Source organism: Thalia democratica, unplaced genomic scaffold (assembly GCF_965202585.1).
Source record: "Thalia democratica unplaced genomic scaffold, ktThaDemo2.hap1.1 HAP1_SCAFFOLD_110, whole genome shotgun sequence".
NCBI classification, from domain to species: Eukaryota; Metazoa; Chordata; class Thaliacea; order Salpida; family Salpidae; genus Thalia; species Thalia democratica.
Window position 1 is genome coordinate 1 of NW_028139271.1, and position 18919 is coordinate 18919.

At 28.9% G+C, this 18919-nt stretch overlaps 2 protein-coding genes across 2 annotated transcripts; one reads left to right on the forward strand and one right to left on the reverse strand.

Moving 5' to 3' along the window:
- The first annotated feature begins 1081 nt into the window (after window positions 1-1081).
- On the forward strand, window positions 1082-11886 carry LOC145845649 (general transcription factor 3C polypeptide 3-like). Its single transcript, XM_082952769.1, has 17 exons — window positions 1082-1247; window positions 1340-1428; window positions 2203-2405; window positions 2582-2739; window positions 3008-3170; window positions 3719-3866; window positions 4195-4264; window positions 4654-4827; window positions 5628-5911; window positions 5996-6072; window positions 7224-7299; window positions 8015-8173; window positions 9539-9720; window positions 9993-10134; window positions 10544-10651; window positions 11053-11193; window positions 11635-11886. Exons 1-17 carry the CDS (start codon window positions 1082-1084, stop codon window positions 11884-11886), a joined length of 2592 nt encoding a protein of 863 aa, XP_082808895.1.
- Window positions 11887-13327: 1441 nt separating this feature from the next.
- On the reverse strand, window positions 13328-14245 carry LOC145845651 (uncharacterized). Its single transcript, XM_082952771.1, has one exon. The coding sequence runs from the start codon at window positions 14243-14245 to the stop codon at window positions 13328-13330; it is 918 nt and encodes a 305-aa protein (XP_082808897.1).
- Between the last annotated feature and the right edge of the window lie 4674 nt (window positions 14246-18919).

Sequence of the window (18919 nt, forward strand, 5' to 3'; positions counted from 1 at the left end):
AATTTGACAATTTAGGCAAAAACAAACCTAAAAAACTTGAAATTTGAGAAATTAAAAAAAAAAAACTTGGAAATACCTTGAATTTTGAACAAAAATAACTAAAAAACTGGAAAAACCTAGAAATTTAACATATTTCTCATGTTCAGTAGTAAAATTTAGATTTGACTCAAAAAATCTATCATATAATAAAAAATATTTGTCATCATCAAAATTTATTTATCAATAAATATATTTAAAATAGCAAAAAAGTATCTTTTCAATGATTTTATACTATTAAACACAGTTTTCTACCTTGAACTGAACTTTAAACTAAAAACAGACCAAAAATGTGTACTTTTAAAAATTGTTGGAAAAACAAGTGGCAACCCTGAATATAGTTGAAGGTTTTTTATGCTACCTTAATAATACAGCTCAGCTGTAACAGTTTGTTCAACAGTCATGGAAGACAGGAACGACCCGTCAACCACCACAAAGGGGGTAGCTGTCAAATTTGCATGAGCGTACAAAACTGCACAAGTGCATAAATTGCACGAAGATACTCTTGCACGAGACATTTTTGCATGGAGTCATTTTTAAACAAGATAAATTTTATTATATTATTATTTTTATTTTTTATTAATTTTATTTTATTTAAAGTTTTTTTTTTCTTTCACTACTACCCATAACCCTTACCCTCAGTCGGTAAGTTTTTTTTTATTTTCTATTTAAATTTTTTTTTTAATCTATTTTATGTTTTTTTACTATCACTCTTACCCCTAACCCTTACCCTCGGTCAGTAAATTTTTTTGTTTAATTAAAATTATTTTTTATAATAATTTTTATTAGTTGTTTTTTTATTTTAATTTACTATCACTATCTTTTTTTTTCTCTCTTTTCTATACATTTTTTACTTTCGTACATAAATTTAACTCGTGCAAATTTGGTTTCGTGCAGTTTTTGCTTCGTGTAATTTTGTGCACTCGTGCAATTTAGTCCCTTGGTGTAGTTTAGTATTCTTGTGCGATTTGGATCAGTTCCCAGTTGAAGGTTTTTTAAGCTACCTTAATAAAACAACTCAGCTGTAACAGTTTGTTCAACAGTCATGGAAGACAGGAACGACCCGTCAACCAATCAGAACGAAGATGAAGTTGACGACTACTACATGTTCGGCGTGGAACACGACGACTTCGACGTGGACCTGATGAGCGACGAGGAAATTCAACACTGGGAATTACCCGCAAGTGAAAGCACGATTGACGTGAATGAAGGTTTTTTTTTCAAAGACTACTTTTGATCAATGGAAAAATTATTGTTTTTTTTTGTTCAATGCAGTAGATTTAATTTACATATTAAATTGCAGGTGTAAAAGAACCCAGAGAAGATAATATTGCAAGTATCTACAAAGTCCTTAATATAAAAAACACAAAAAAGGATATAGACCCAAGTGATGTAAGTTATTTAAACTTTGATTGAAATAAATACAATCAAGAAAAATAGTGTGTAAAATTGTATTTTAACATACTGTGGCAATACAAATTTAAGTTATACTACAACTTAGTACAATGCTAAAAGCAAACGGAGGTTTTTCTTGTTTTCAAAAAGTACTTATATTGTAGAGCTTTGTCGTAACATCTAAATGAGGGTTCCCCTAACTTTTATTCAAAAGACCCCCTAAACTAAATGACAAAAAGCTGTTTCGCCCTTTAACAAGATTACTCAAAAACCTCCTATGACTTTTTTTTTGCTCTTGATCATTAAGTCCAGAATGTCTAGTGTAAGTTTCAAAGCTACCATTAAAAACACCCAAGACATTTTTTTGCTCTTCATCATCAACTCCAGAATACCTATTGTAAGTTTCAAATTATGACTTCATGACTCCTTAACAGCTAGATACCCCCTTTGCTCCTCATGGCCTCCTAAATTTCTGTCATGGGTCCCAAAGGGGCTCACTTTGGGAAACTGTGATCTAGATATTACTACATTTGTACTTATAAGGATATAATGTTTTAAAAAAACTTATTGAAGGTGCAAGCCAAAAAAGCGAAAAATACTGGTTTGTTAGAAACTATCTACACATTATTTTTATAAGCAATTCTGTTTGGTTTTCACAACTTTATTCTCAATTCAGACAAGAAAAATTGATCAATTATACAAAATAAAGTTGTTTAATAAAACAAAAAAATATTTCATTTAATAAAACTAACTCAACAAAAATCCCCTTAGCTGATACTGCCGAAGCAAAGGGTGAATATACCGACTGCAATGCAGAACCTGATGGGGCAGGCCAACAAGGAATACATGAGGGGCGACCACCAGCAGGCGATAAAGATATGCAAGAGGATCATTCAGGAGTACCCTCAGTGCTACAAGCCGTACGAAACGTTGTCGGAAATTTACTCTGAAGTGGCCAGGAAGGGCGGCACTAGGTTTGTTGACGCTTTTACAAGTGCTCATGTGCATCAATGTTATTGAAAGTTTTTGACACTTCACAATTGAGTTATTTTTCAACCACTGCTTTTTGTTGTACTTTTAAATTGTTTTATTTTGGAGCTTTAGTATATGTTTGAAAGTTTATTCGCTTCAATTCACTTTATCATTGCAGTAGCCAGACGCTGGAGGAATTGACAGAACTGTCGGTTGAGTGTCAATATTTCGCCGCAGGCTTGCGATTGGACAATTCAGCCAAAACGTGGATTCTGATTGGTGACGAGTTTCTCAACATAAACAAAAAACATCGCGCCATCTCTTGCTTTAAAAAAGGTTAAATGTTTGTAAAAAATATTTCTGCAGGAAATTTTTTAGATAAAAAAATTTAGAAATTTTTAATGTGCATATAAATTTTTTTGACTAATTTAGTTTCTCTTCGGTTTAATTGAAACTAAACCGTTGAGCAAAAACATAACAAGATTATAAAAATATAGTAAAATTCCCCACATCAAAGTTTCTCCTCAATTTCATTGCAACTTTTATCATAAATTAATTGATCTGCCAATGTGGTGTGCGTTTAAAAAACTGCAACAAAACGTAGCGTTCAAGCTGGACAAGGAAAACATGGAGCTGGCAAAGAAGCTGAAGAAGCTGATATGCGAAACGGCGACTTCGGAAGCCGTCAAGCTGGAATCGTTCGAAGTCATCGTCACCGCCATGAAGGATTCCGAGCAAGCGTGCAAGCTCGCGTACGAACAAGCAACGTGAGTGGTACCTTTTGTATTCTGGCTACACAGTACAAGTGCATGTTTTCTTTGTTTCTCTATTTATCTGTTTTGGCTTGGTTAATGAGTTTATACTTCATTACAGTTGTAGGTGTTGTACGAAGTTTTAACGAAAAAAATATTAACTTCATGGTGATAAATTTTTTCAAAAACTTTTAATTAAAAAAATGAAACATAGTATTAAAGTAGGTGTTATGGTAAATTCAGCTCAGTTCCAACCCTCGCTCAATTCCCACCCGATCAAATCTGAAAACCGCTTTCCGACCAAGGGTGAGGGTTAGGGGTAATAGTGATAGTATAAAATATATACATAATGAATAAAAAACAAAATAAATAAGAATTAAATTCATAAAATGAAAATAGATTTTGGGTGGGAATTGTGCGCGGGTGGAAATTATAAGTATACCGGTAAATTCAGTTTAATCCCATTTTAAATTGGCATCTTTTTTATTTTTAGCTTAAACATTTTACTTTATTATAATATTTATAACCATTTTGTTAATAAAAAAAAATATTATATATTGCAGAAAGGCTTTCCAAGAAGATTACTATGAAGTGGCGATAAACCTGTTGAAGAAAGCGATGCGCTTTCATAAAAGGTGTTTCGATGAGGAGAAGCTACATCATTTGTGTGAACTGTGCGTAGAATGCAATAAATGGAAAGACGTTTTAAAGGTTTTGTTTAAAACTTGAACAACTTTTGATTAATAGGTATGTAAAAATACTCTTTAAAATTAGTCACAAGATTTTTAACTTAAAGTGACATTGTTAAAGAATGGTTTTATTAATGAATATTTACTAATTTTCTAAAAGTATTTTTCTTTGGCTCATATAAATAATTTTTTCTATATATATGTTTTTTTTTAATTTTTCGTCTACCAATTTAGATTGAAGAAAATAGGCCTAGGTTTTTAATTTATTCATAATAACTTCTTTTCAGATTACTTGATTTTGTTCCATGTTTTATTTAAATCTGAACGTTCCAAAAAAAGATATTTTTCAGGTTTTGGACTTTATGGAAAAGATTAAACTTTTTTATTTAGCAGAAGACCAAACTACTGAATTACCTGAAGGTATATACCAAACTGACTGTTTTTCATTTAAAATTTTTTAACAAAATTAATATATTTGAAGTTAGAAATTAAAAACACTTTTTTATTTTTGTAAAAACTTTATTAGTCAAATCAATAGTTATTTATAAAATTAAGTGCTTGCTGCTAACAAAGTTTATACATACTATTGTAAACTACCAAATAAATTTTCACTAATAAACTTCTTTGGTCTCTTCCTATTTTAAGTTGAAAGCAACACTGGCTTTAATGTCGAACAAGCACATTGATAATTTATACATAACAACAAACAAAAATATTTAAAAAGACAAAATGATGTTGACTTTTTATATTTTAATTATTATTCAGATCAAAAGCAGAACGCTGCATTATGAAAAAAAATATTTTCGCAGTTGAAGCAAATAAAGTGCGAAGGAACGACGTTGAGAACATTCGCAGAATCGACATCCTTCCCATTCCGATCGACCTGAAGTCGAAAGCGGTGCAAGCCGCCATTCACTGCAATCTCACGCATTTGGTGCAAGACGCCATTGACAGCATAATCAAGCTGGACTCTGCGTTCGTAGGTTCGTTGTACGAGTGTTTGTAAGGATTGTTTTTGCACTGTGTTTCTTAAGATAAATGCCACGTAGTTTGAATCTTTGAAGGGATAAAAGCGCAATTCGAGTTAGACAAATTTTTCAGTGCTATTTAAAATCAAGCCAAAAAAAAAAACTAGTTGTTAATATTGTATACATAAGTATATAAATAAAGGTAAAAAGATACCTGCAAAGTTAAGATTATTTTATTGCAGTAAACTAATATATTAAAAATTATGAGGGTTAAGTTATGTCTTTTTTAAGGTTACCAAAAAACCTCGAATCCTGGAAAAATTTGTAATTTGACAATTCAAGGTAAAAAAAAAACTGGAAAAACCTGGAATTAGAGTAATTTTGAAAAAACCTTGAATCTTGAGTAAAAATCACTAAAAATATCTGAAAAGAACTATAATTTTAAACAACTTATGAATGTCAAGTAGTAAAGTTTTAATTGCAAATAAATAATCTATCTTATAAATAAAAATTTTTGTCATCTTCAAATTTTTTTTAATAACAAACACATTTAAAGAAGTTTTTAGATATCTTTTCAATGTTGTTATACTATTAGGCACAGTTTTTTACCTTAAACTTAATTTTAAACTGAAAACAGACCGTAAAGCGTCTAATTTTAGAAACCTGGAAGAAATTTCGAAAACCTTGAGGTTTCGAGAAATATTTGGCAACCCTGCTTTTTATTTTTCTTAACAATTATTTTTCTAAATTAAGCAATTGTCTTTATAATACATCAAACAAAAAAAATCAACATACTCTAACATTGTGACAAACAGCGGATGTGCAGATAAGTGTTTGCGTGGCGTGCTTCGAAGCGGGCCAGTACGCCGAATCGTTGCGGTTGATCGAGGAATTGGAAGAGCACCACTTCGCGCACTTTTCCACCAGCAAGGAGCTGTTCAAGCTGAAGGGCATGTCGCTGCTGAAGCTCAACGACTACAAGAGCGCCAAGGAGAATTTTTTCAAGTGCCTGCAGATATCGGCGGAGGACTCGGTCGACATCAGGCTGGAGCTGGCCGCCATCTTGCTCGACACCGGGGAATACCGCGTCGCCATCGAGGTGTTTTGGTTGTTTAATTAGTCTGCTTTTGTTTGAAAGTTTTTAAGATTTTGTAAAGTGTCTAATTTTTTGATAATACTTTAGACACTAGATGGAGCCGAGAAAGGGGAGAGTGAAAATGAAATTTCACCGAAAGACCAGATGAGGCTGCTGAATTGCAGGTTCCAAGTTTTCAAAAGTGGGGCCAGCATCCCAATAAAAAGTTTGTTATTTGTTGAATGTTAAGTTAGCGCGTTTGTTTTTATGTTTAAGAAGTCAAGCTGTGCCGTTTCGAGTTACCAGAACACTTTATCAGCTTAAATAGAATTACAGAATCGTTAGCTATTTAAAGTTCAATAGTAATTTTTTGTAATGAAACCCTAATTTGAAGTCTAATTTTTCCTTACGTTCTGCTTAGCTTTAGCAAAGTTAAAAAATATAAACAAATTTGTATAATAAAATCTAGATGAGAAATTGAAAATTTAAAGAAGATTACTTATGTACTTAAAACAGTATTTGAAATTGTTTTTTTGTTTGATAAAAGCCAAATTTTGTGATACAAAAGTAGAGATTAATATTAATAATGCAAAAAATAATACTGTTCGGTTTGTTTACTGTAGTTTCATCAGAACAATAATAAAGTTAGCATGTTTTTTTAACGATCACAAAAATACACATTATGACGTTTCAAATAAATTGGAATAGTTTTAGTTGGCTAGTGTTAAAACCAACTGTGTTCACAACCAAAATATGTATTTTAAAAGAACAAATAAGTTAGTACAGAAGTTGTTTATAACATTAGCCAACTGAAGTTACTTAAATTTATTTAAAACGTCATAATGTGAACTTTTTTGATTCTTTAAAAAAGGTTTATTTTAACTCTGTTATTGTTCTGATGAAACGCTTAATGTGTAGAAACTATAGAAAAAATACCGAACATTAGTTGTTTTGTAATTGTATTATTAATACTTTTTACAGTAGATTATTTTATTGTGGTTAAATTATTAAGTTAAAATGTTTTCAAAAATGTGTATTTTTTGTAGACTATTTTTCTTTATAATAAAAATTGCACCGAAGTTTTATAACCAGTTATGAAAACATGGAGTTTTAATACATATATTGTTAGAAACACTGCTTTAAAGCAAATTTTAAATTGAAGGAATATTTTGCTCAATTATAAGTGCTTAAACCAATTCACAAAATTAGGATACGATAGATCACTTATACCAACTGATAGACTATTTTTTTTTAAAGTTACTGGAAGTAAAAAAAAATGTTTATTAATTCTTAACTAACTTATACCCTTAATGCTAATAAACATGATTAATCACAGAAAGAAGCTAGCAGCTGCAGCGGATGTTGTATTGATTATGCTCGCCAACAGACTGAAAAGTACTTTCAAAACTGAGGTTAATTTCAGTTAGTACTTTTTCTGCTTAGTACAGACAGTTTTCTTGTTTTCCAATAAATATAAAAGTACTTTGTTTGGTTATTTTCGTATCAGAGTTGTTAAAAAACCTGACATTTGACAATTTTGTAAAAAAAACCTGGAGTTTGAGAAATCTGGGAAAAGCCTGGAAAATCTTGAATTTCGAACAAAAATCATTAAAAAATCTGGAATTTTAAAGAAACTTAACATGCATAGAATTAAATTTCGATTATATATCAAAAATCTATCATATAGAAAAAGAAAATAATAATAAAGTGCTTTTTTAACATATTTTAAGTAGATTTACAGTGTCTTTTCAATGTTGTTATACATTCTAAGTCAGTTGTTTACCTTAAATTTACTTTCAAACCAAAAGAAACCAAAATATTGTTATTTAAAATATCTGGAATAAGTTTAGAAAACCTAGAAAATTTTGTCAAAAAAACCTTTGACGACCATATTGAATGCAAGTTTTATTTTTTTATCTGTTAAATTTTTCTTAAAAAAATTACTTATTTTATCTTCTACATATCATGCTGATTCTTCATTTCTCACTTTACTTTGTGTAAACAAAAAATATATTATTTACAAGGTCTTTACCGAATTATCAAACTTTAATTTTCTCATACTGTCTGGGTACTTGATAACTTTTAAAATAAGTACAAATAAACTGGTTCAACGTTCAAATTTTTCAGCTGTCAATAGTGAAGCGAAGTAGGAAAACAACCAACCCGTTCGCAGGCGAGATCAAAGTGACTTGCAAGAGGGCGGGCAAGCAGAGGATTGACGAGGAATTGTACCTGAAAGCCGACTGGCAGGTCTTCAAGCAGAGGCAGTGGATCGACTTTTACAAGGTTTGTTTTGATAAAGTTTCACTGGTGTGTTTTAGAACGCTGGTGTATTTGAAAGTCTTTTAGTTTTGCTTTTGACACTTGAAAACGAGTTTGAAATATGAGTCTAATTTTTTAATTGAAAAATAGTTTAGTTGTACAATGCTTATTCACTTATCCGGACGCTCAATTATACGGAAAATTTCAGTCAAGAAGAAAACTTTTTAAAAATCAGTATTAAACACAAACATTTTTGTGTAATACATACTAATGTTTAAGCTTTGATGCTGTGAAAATTTTTTAAGTGATTTTATAAGTTCTGCAATTTATTACAATAAGTTATTAATACTAGTAAAGCTTACGTTCAATTTTTTTAAAACTATTTTAGTTATTAGAAACCTTTATATGTAAAGTAAAAAAGTTATAAAAAACAATGTTTTTAATTTTTTTGAAAATTATATATAAAAGTTTTTTTATGTTTGGTTTTTAATTCAAACTATCAAAAGTTCTTAATTGAAACAATTTTTATTTAAGATAGATGCATAATTTTTTTTTTATTATTAAAAAGTTAAAAGTTTGACATACTCAACAAACAAGGTTTCAGAAATAGACAAGTTACAAAAATAAAAAGAACACGAGTTGCAATAAGCTTTGAAAATAAACTAGAAGTTTGTAAAAAGATGGGAAACAATGTTTTGAAGTCTTTTATAATAGAGCATTTTAGCATAGGTGAGTCGAGTTTTCACGACATTTTGAAAAGTAAAGTGTAAGAAATTTAAAGCAGAAAAAGGAAGAAAATGGCTGAGTTATTATTATTTACTTTACATTGCATAAATTACAGCAGTTATATTATTTTATAAAAACACTATATTTTGTACATATCTGGAAAAATGCTTATCTGGATAAGTCAATAAGCACTGTATTATTAAAAACTTATTTAAATTGAAAATTATAACACATTCAGGTTAGTATTAAATTATAAGTAACTTTCTTCTATAAATGTTTTTGGCTAAGTTAAGGTTTGCTTCTATGGAAATGAAAAGGAATAGTTTTAGAACATAATCTTTTGTTATTTTACGAAATAAACACTCCATATTTACTAAAAACTGATTCAAAGTTTATAGAAAAATTTAAAAAGTATATAAATTCTTTTTTAACAAAAACATCAGCGAAAGTCTACAGAGCTTAAGCCTGGACCTTCGTATGCCGTGAGATATGCTCAACTTTAACATAAGGTTAAATTATACCAAAAAAAACTTTCTTAAATACAAATAGTTTATAACTTAATATTCCAAAGTATTTTAATATTTTTGCTGCATATTATTTCTTTAGTAAAAAAAACTTTTACGAGCTAAGACTCCACCAATATAATAAACCTTATCAATCAAGGAATTGCTGAACCTGCTCAACACGTGCAAAAGATACAAGGAGGCCTGTTTGATAAGCGACCACGTTATGAAGGAGAAAAACTTCTTTTCGCGCGCGAAAATTTCAAGAAGCAAGCTGGAAGTTATTTTGTTCAGGTTCAGCCTGTTGAGCGGGTGGTACTATTACGCCTTCAAAATACTCAAGTTTGTTTGAATTATTTGTGTTGTTTATTGATATAATGAATACTTTGCGCATTTTTATTAACTTTTAATATTACAAACATAAGTAAACTTATCAAGCAGTTTTTTCAGCTAATTTTAGATTTAAATTAAAAACTTTATTAAAACTTTTAGTGCTTTTTATAAATGGCATCCAAAATAAAGACTGTCTTTTTTATAAATATAAGTTTAAAATTCTACAAACACTGTCTTACTGTACATTGTTTTCATACAAACCTGTTGTAAATCAATTGAAGGAAGGTGATCTTGTCGAAGAAGGAGGACCAGTCATCGGTGCAGAACCACGTGTGGAACATATTCAATCAGGTGGTCACCAGGATGTCTCACAGTCAGAAGGTTCTCAAAAACACTCACAGGTTTCTCCACAGAATCATGGTGGTCAGTATTGTGTCAAAAAAAATTGCAGAAAAGATTTATTAATTGCAAGGCAGAAAATTTTGCGTTTAAGCTTTTTTTATCTAAGATAATAAATACGTGTTTATTGAATACTGTCTATTTCCCAGTATTGGTTATCAATTATTTTATTCCAATAGTTATTGTTTTTACAACAATAGTGCGCTTTATAGTAAGCAAACTTATGTTTACCTTATTTGTTTTGTGCTAATGTAAAGTATTATTTTAATGACTAGTTAAGTTTACCACTTTTTAATTGCAGAGTAAATTAAAGTTTTTCGCAATAATGATAAGTTATTTTTGTGTTATTTTCAAAGTTAATTACTAGCAAAACAAAGTGGTTAATCTGTATTCTTTTTTTAAAAACTCACGAAAAGCAAGTGTACAATTACAGGTACAAGATAAGAAAGTTTACCCGCTTCAAAGCATGTTCGCTCATGGAGATATTGCATCTAATAACTTCAGACCTGCACTTAATTATTACATCGAACTACTAGAAGAAGTTTGACAATTTTTTGTAGATGTATCTGTACTTTAATTGTTTTTGAAAATTTTTAGTTATTAAAAACAGAATAGTACATAATAAAACTTCACTAATATATTTTATTAAAAACCAAGTAAAGTTTTAAAAAGTAAGTATAAGCAAATTAAACGTATTTAATAATTTTCTGAGAAATACTAAAAGTATATAGTTTTTTAAACTCGTTCTTTTACTTAAAAAATTTATAAATTTTTGAAACTCTTATAGTATCCTTGTGTAATGTTTTAAAGTAGTGAATGTGTAAGTTTAAGTAAGTCTTTTAGAGTTAAAAAATATATTAGATTCATTTTAAAAATGTACGTAGCTTTTTTAAACCAACTTTGGTCAGTGCTATCGAATAAACTTATTTGATAAATAACAAGAATACTTGCAGGAGCAAGAAAAATCCGGAACTGCATTTGATAGTGGGAATTTGCTACTGCCACATACTCACGCAGAAAACTTGCGGTAACAAGCACACTTATGTCGCGCAAGCCTTCGCACTCCTTGCCAAGTATTGCCAGGTTTGATTATTTTGATAGATTGTTTTTTACGTTGAAGATCCTCAATGGTAATGTTTAGTTTTCTTGCTAGAATATTTGTTTTGATAAAGTCTAAAAGCTGACGTTTTTGAAATTAATGAAACAAAGTTGTTTGTAATATTTCATTGTTAGGTTAACTATTAAAGATTAATAAAAGCTATATAAAGGTTTTTTGTAAGTACCGTTTTAACCCGCACTTATTTCATTCGGATATAAATATTCGCAAACATAAATCTAGCTTCGTGCATTTAATAATAATAAAAGCTACTTAAAATTTTTTAAAATTTATGAGTAAGCTTCTGTTCGAATAAGTAACAAAATATCCTTCGTTCAAGTAACGATGTTATTTAATATAAACTGAAAAGGCCAGTTGGCATGATATTTGAAATAAAACTTGAACAAACGTGTATAATGTTATGGCAGCTGCGGAACAACAAGCAGGAGTCGCTGTACAACATCGGGCGCGCCCTCCACCAGATCGGGCTGAACCACTTTGCGGTGCACATGTACGAGGACGCGTTGAAGTGCGGACCACCTGCCAATGTGGTCGACGCGGTGTGCGAGGACAGCTTCGACCTCCAGCACGAGATCGCCTTCAACCTCAGCTTGATGTACCGGCAGTCGGGCAACCACACGATGGCCAACTACGTGCTTTTCAAACACAACGTCGTTTGATGCTGCACGTCTCAATTTCAATTGACCGTTTTAGTTTGTTTCGCTGCTCATGCCTTTTTAGTAAATTTTTGTAGAATTTTATTGCTACTTTTATCAAGGACGTTTGAAAAATTATGTTATTAAGCACAAACCTTCAGTTATTTTAGATTTTTTTCTTTCGATAAGCTTGCAGAAGAGCACTTAAGATTTTCACTCTTTTTTATAATTGTGTTGGTTTTAAAAATTATTTTCTTTATTGGAAGTTTCGTTTAGAAAATTGAAGTTTTAGGAAATTGTAATTTTGTGCTACCTAGTTTTTTTTATACTAAAAATTTAAACTGATAAAAATGTGTGAAGTAAAAACATTTGTATTTTTCCTTCGTTTGCTGTCTCAAACAATAAAACTAATTACAAACCAGTAATGATTTAAAATAATGAGTAACTCTTCTTTATGCTATTTGTACTTCTAGAAATAAGACACTATTTTTTAAATTATTGCATAAAATTTAGGTTTTTATAACATATAATCAATTACAAGCCTTAAACACATTATAATTAAAATTTGTAAAGTTTTGTATTATAAAGTTTGAAACTTTATCTTGTTAGTTTTTTTAAATTTTATTTTATCAATCTGCTATCAAAAATATGAATGTTTTTGTATAATAGTTTAGTAAGAGCCTTTTTAAAAAGTTACAAGTTTGTAGGGTATTTTTGGTTCTTAAGTGAGTTTGAACTTGTTTGCGATATTTAAGTTGACTTGAATGATTCAATTTATAAGTGTTCTAAATTGATTTCTACTACAAAATGTACCTTATAATTTATCATGTTTTTATGCAATATTAAATTATTAGTCATATTAAACTTCTTTATTGCATACAGCTTTGTACTACTCTGATCTAAACGAATATGATAAAAACATTTTGCTATGAATCGTCCGTTGTTAGTCAGTCGAAAAAAAAAAGACGATTACGAAAATAAAGAGTAAAAAAGCTCGTAACGATTATCACCTAAGTGTTTTAGAATCTCTATTTATAAAAACATGTAAACCTAATTTGTGTAAGCAACAATACGTTTATAAATCTAATCTTTATAAGTTGTTATAGATTTTATTTGAATTTTGTCGCTTATTTTTATTTTATTTTTAATGTTGCTTATCTTAGTTAAATTACCGATAAACTGTTTTGTATATGCATTTATGAATTGTGAATGTTTAATTAATTTTTGCTCAATTATGCTCATTAGTGTTAATTGATTTTTCTGATGTAACCTCTAACTATTTATATACTCAAAATTTAATCTTAAAATTAGTTGCTAACTAAAGTAATTGAAAAGCGTTAGCCGAAATCGATTTTACTTGTTTGTTGCTTTAATAAAGATGTTTTTGAATGAATTTTGTCTTAGATTTCTGTACAATTTATACAATTATTTGGCACTTAGCTAATCAATTAATACTTCAAATTTATTAACAAAATGGTACAACTGTACAGGAAAAACATTGAACATTTTTGGTAATTTCACACAGTTCCTCCGACCACTCGTCTTTATCAACATCATAAACAACCAAACTAGGTTCAGTAAAACGAAACACAAAAAATTTACTGCCAAATGAAACAGCTCTATTCATTCGTCTAAACTTTAGATTCGGTTCTTTTAAGGCAACAAACTTGTTACAAACGCTGTCAAAGACCTCGCAAAAATCGTGTTCGCAGATGACGTAATACTTGTTTCTCACCGCAACTGCGCTGTGCCTGCTTTTGCTTTCCATCATGCTGGGCATCGGCGACCAAGTGTCGGTGATGACGTCATACGACTCAACCGTTTCCGAGTAATTTTCATCTTCTTCATCTTCCCCGCCGCAAACCACGATTCTTCCTTGGAAAACGGCGCACGCCGCATGCTGGCGCGCTTCGCTCATCTCCGTGACTCCCTTCCAAGCGCGGCTTATTGCATCAAACTTCAAGCAGGAGTCGGTCACGTACCATCGGTAACGGCCGCCTAGTAAATATATTTCGTTCATGAAAGCGCAGCAGCAAAATGAACTTCGTCCTCCGTTGTCGTCTATTTGTGAAACTTTCTCCCAAGTATTCGTTTTCGCAATGTATTTTTCGAGGGTAGTTTTGTCTTCCTTAAACATGTAGTTACCTGCTGCTATTGCATAAATTTCTCCTTTCAAACAAACCACTCGGTTAAAATTTGCTTTTTGTTTCTTTGGAGTAATAAATTTCACATTTTCTATTGTTTTGTGAAACACTTTGTTTGAGTTTTTTAAATGTTCATCTAAAACTCCACAAATAACTATATCAAAATCATGTTGGTCGCAATATCTATGGGTGTAGCAGTTGTTTAGCAACTTTTTTGGAAAATTCTCTTTGTTACCCATAACTGCATTGAACAGTGCACCATGTTCTTTAGTTTTAGAAAAGTATGAAGATTTATCAATAACGTGTTTCAATGTGCGATCGGGCAAAAGATGAAACCGAACCTTTAAAAAAAAATGTTTTGCATGCTTGCTCCTTTTTTGTGTATTGTAGCTAGTCCAGCTATCTATAGCATTGAAAACTTCTAACTCTGAAGTAATTTTTAACCCAGAACTACCCATTATTCTTGCAATCAAAATATCTTCTATTTCTAAAAAGTTTTTAGTTTCAGCAACCACTACAAAACAACGTTCAATGAAGCTGAACGTTTTTTTAAATAGAACGTTTAGATTGTAAATGTATGACATCTGGCAGTATGTGGATACGTTTTGAACAGTTAAACTATCTTCGATTTTTCTGCTTAGTTTTGGTACGTTTGTTAGTAGAAAAAGTTTATTTAGTTTAAAAGCCGATACAAACATTGCTTCTTTAGATTTTTTCCTACCTAAAAATGTTTTAAAAGTATTAGTTAACACCTTTTATTTTCAAACCTTAACTTTAAATACTTGTTATTTATGAAGCAATTAAAAAATATATTTAAAGCGTTTAAAAAATTGTGGTTTTTTCTAAAAATCCGGAGGTAACTTGGTTTAATAGCAAATCTGAAGTTGACAAAATAATCATAAGTCTCATAAATAAATACTTCCGAAATACATATTTTAAAACGAAAAACAAACCTGTTTCAAAAACTTTTATCCTATTTTTGTTTTCATTTATCTTTCGAGCATTGTTTTTGCATGCTTTAACTAAACTAAAGCTTTTTCTACGATTTTTTGATAATTTAAAACTCATTTTAAGTTAAACCTGCCTAAATAAAATTAATTATTTTTTTTAACATTAAAATAAAAATAAACATCTGATCTATGTATCCATAACAATTTTAACAGTAAAAATAAATTTGTCATAACATTTTTTAATTGTTTTATGGAACAAGTTATAAATGTGTTTTGTTTTTGAGTGTAATAAAATTATTTAATTTAAATATGGAATTTAAAATATAAAATTTAAAATAAAAAAGTAAGTTTTATGCAAAATCTTAATACAGTTTCAACTGTAGTTTTAGAGTAACTTCATGACTAACTAGTAAGAAAGTAGTATTAAGTTAAAAGATTGACATTAATTTTAGTTTGATAACCAATTAAATACACACATCTAACTGAATTATGTTAAATATTTTAGGCTGTAATATGCTTAAACTTCAACGGCAGAAATATATATGATATTCAAAAAAACAAAACAACGCAATATATACTTAAATAATATTTTTTTGAAATAATTTTTTATAAATTGCATAAAAAGATATTATTTTTAAGATTTTAGTCCACTTTCAGTATAGTTAAGCCAATAGTTGGTTTTTCTTAACTGTTTTAGTTCTACTTTAAAAGAAAAAAATTTATTTTAAACTTTAGATTAAATTTATTTATTAAAAGACTTTACTTTGATAAAACAATTAAAAGTAGCACATCAAAAGAGAAATCATAAATAGTAAAAATAAATCTGTATCCTTGAAAATAACCATAATCAAGATAATTCGAAAGAACATGAAATTTTTATTTTTCTAATTTCATTGTTAAGTTTTCAACTTCTAATCAAACTAATAAAGATTTTAAAAGTATTAACTTAGAAAGTATAGAATATTTTTTAATCGTTGTTATTTTATTTCATCTTCTTGCAAACTGTAGTTATACCTACAAATTAGACAATTGAGCTAGCTTAAAAACAAATTCTTATTCAATTGATGTGGCTAAAAATCAATTGAATCATTATGATGTCATTGCTTCATCATTCATACAAGTACTGCAATAAATTTTCTCGCCAGCTTCTTTTAATATAAAGCTGTCAAATTTTTCAATTCATATCTAAATAGCTTTAGTTTGATAATCTTTTTTTTTGTCAACAATTTGTTAATTGCGAAAATGTGTTCGTCTTAAGTGAATATAAGTATGAATTGATTATGTCTTACTTCAAATATAGTTGGTAGTGAGTTTAAATAAACATCGGTTATTATATCTTTTTTCCAAGTTGTTAATTCTGTGATCCGATTTCTTACTGCGTTTTGTCGTTTAACAGTTACTAATTGCGGATTTTTCTGTAAATTTCTTCGACGTCTTTTTGTGTTTTGTGAAACAATAGTCTGTTGTTATTATACTTTTTCTTAGCTTGTAAAGATGAGTGCTTGTTCTTTGACTACTTTTATTCATTTTTTAGTTATTTTATTGCTTTTGAAATTTTGCAGTAGATTTTATTGTAAATTGATAAGTGTTTAGCAGCCAGAACTAAAAGTTATATAACATTTTTATTCAAGTTTCTAAAAGTTTCAAGATGGACTACAAAATCTTTTACTTAACGTTAATTTCATACTTTAAAAACTATTTTAAACGTTTTGATACTACTAATAAATCGTTATATTTTTTTTTTGCAAAACAATTTATCGATATCTTTTTCCTAAAATCTTAAAAAAATTAAACTGACCCTTTTTCTATCACAATCTAAGTCTACTGATGCTGACAATTATTTCACCCGAATTTCAATTAAGTTGTTGACGAGAAAACATATATTTAAAATAAAACTTGAGGGTATATTTTTAAAAGTTAAAGTTATATAATTGTTAGTTAGTATTTTTACTACCCATTTGTTTTGACTTACTACTGGTTTTCTCATTGACTTGGATAAGCAAAGCCTAACTGGTATTATTGTTTTTCATTTTAAGTCTAATAGATTTATTTAAATTATAACTCTAGTCTGTTTTTAACGAGTAAATATTTAAAGTTCATTGTTTCACATTTTTTTAAGTATTTTATATATTTCAGAAGATTAAGACTATAAATACAGAATTGAGTATGTTATGAGTATTTTGTTCACTTTTATGCTTTTACCAATTAGATCTAACAAAGTAGTATTCTTTTTTGACTTTTATCAAGTAGCAAGCGTAGGATTGTCCTTTAAGTCAAAAAAACCTATCCTTGCATTGAATATTCTGGAGTTTTTTATTTAAATACTTTTTAAGAAAGAATCAACATTTAGATATTTTTTTTTAAATCTAAAAAATTTGGTTTTTGAATAATTCTGTTTGTAAAATATTAAAAAATCAAAATATTTAAACTGCAACTACTTAATCTCACTCAACATCTAAAAAATCTGGAATTTGATTGAAAATTGTAGAAATTTTAAAATATTCCCAAATTGTTTTTATAAATAAAGCACTTGAGTCATCCTGTATAACAATATACCAAACTCGCCTGAGTCTTTCTGAGATTTTTTAGAATTTATTACATTTCTTAAGTTGTTGGCAACCCTAAAACTATCAAAATAATCTTGTAAAAATTTAGATTAAACTAAGAATATTCTAAAAACAATACTTAATAGGTATAAAAGTAGATAGTTTTTTAATGAAATACTTAGATCTATTTAAGAAACTTACAACACTTTCAAACTTTGATTGCTGATATCTCATAAGTTACTTTTTCAAACAATAACATGTAAATGCTTTATTACTTACATAACATAAAAATAAGACTAAAAAGTTGAATTACTCTACTTAATGTCTCAAGTTAAATTTTTTTTTAGTACTGTGAAGATTTGTAACTACTTTTGTAAGCATTACTGCACCTTATGTTATCTAAATAAATTGAGTAATTCTTTGAGAAAGTCGTCTTTTAATATTTCTCCGATCGTTCCGGCTAACTTTGGTGTTTTAGACAAAATGCGTTTTGAGCTTTGATCTGACAGCACGCCAAAACGAATTTCAAGCATCAAAACTTTTCGCAAACTTGCTTCGTTTTTTGAAATTTTTACTAAACCAAGCTGTGGTTGCATATAACACTTCGAGTTCCGAGGTGGCGTTTACATTAGAACTGCGCACCACTTTCGCCAAGCTGTGGTAATCTAACTGTAAATAGCTAGTAAATTTCGCTTATCTTAAAATAAGCAGCAACTTTTGGGTTGTTAGTTTTTTTTAAATATGTTTCTTCAAACTCGTATTTGTGTTCTCGTTCAGTGAAAGCTTGTTCTGAATTATAATTTTGGGATATTCGTCATTTTCAAACTCGCGTTTACCTATAAAGAAAATTCTGTTGAAGAAAACTGTGACCATTCTAATATAAAACATTTAAAAAAAAATTTAATTGTAACTGAAAAAAATAGTTCAAAGTAGAACGGTTAAGAAATAATTTAAACAAAGTCTTATTAGAATAAGTCAATGTAATAATTAAGGTTTTTTTTATATATTTTTTGTAAAAGTAATCAAACAATAGTTTTATAAAACTAAGCTTGTATTAAATTTTCAACTTGTTTCATCTCTATTTTCTGATCTTTTTTAAAAGTTAATATATTTAATGTTATTAGAGAAAAAAAGCAATTACAACACTAGCAATTTCCTTTTAACAGTTTATTTCTTCAAGTGTATACATTTGCACAAACATTTTTATGAGCAGTAAAGTTAGTTATAAAATACAAATGTAAAGCCTGTTAAATTGTTTTGAAAAAATGCTTTTACAAGTAGTTTATACTTTTAGTTTTTTGTATAAATACTTACGGAATTTCTATAATTCTTTTAACTTGTTTAACTTTTTTTTTAAAACGTTTCATATTTATTTCAACATCAAACTTTGAATAAAAAATAAATATTTGACACTTGT

Excerpts from the sequence above, each read along its gene's own strand:
- LOC145845649 (XM_082952769.1), top strand. The coding sequence starts at position 1,082 with ATGGAAGACAGGAACGACCCGTCAACCAATCAGAACGAAGATGAAGTT. Across the intron at positions 6,073-7,223 it reads ATGAGGCTGCTGAATTGCAG|AAAGAAGCTAGCAGCTGCAG; the intron begins GTTCCAAGTTTT and ends GATTAATCACAG. Across the intron at positions 8,174-9,538 it reads AGTGGATCGACTTTTACAAG|GAATTGCTGAACCTGCTCAA; the intron begins GTTTGTTTTGAT and ends TTATCAATCAAG.
- LOC145845651 (XM_082952771.1), bottom strand. The coding sequence starts at position 14,245 with ATGGGTAACAAAGAGAATTTTCCAAAAAAGTTGCTAAACAACTGCTAC.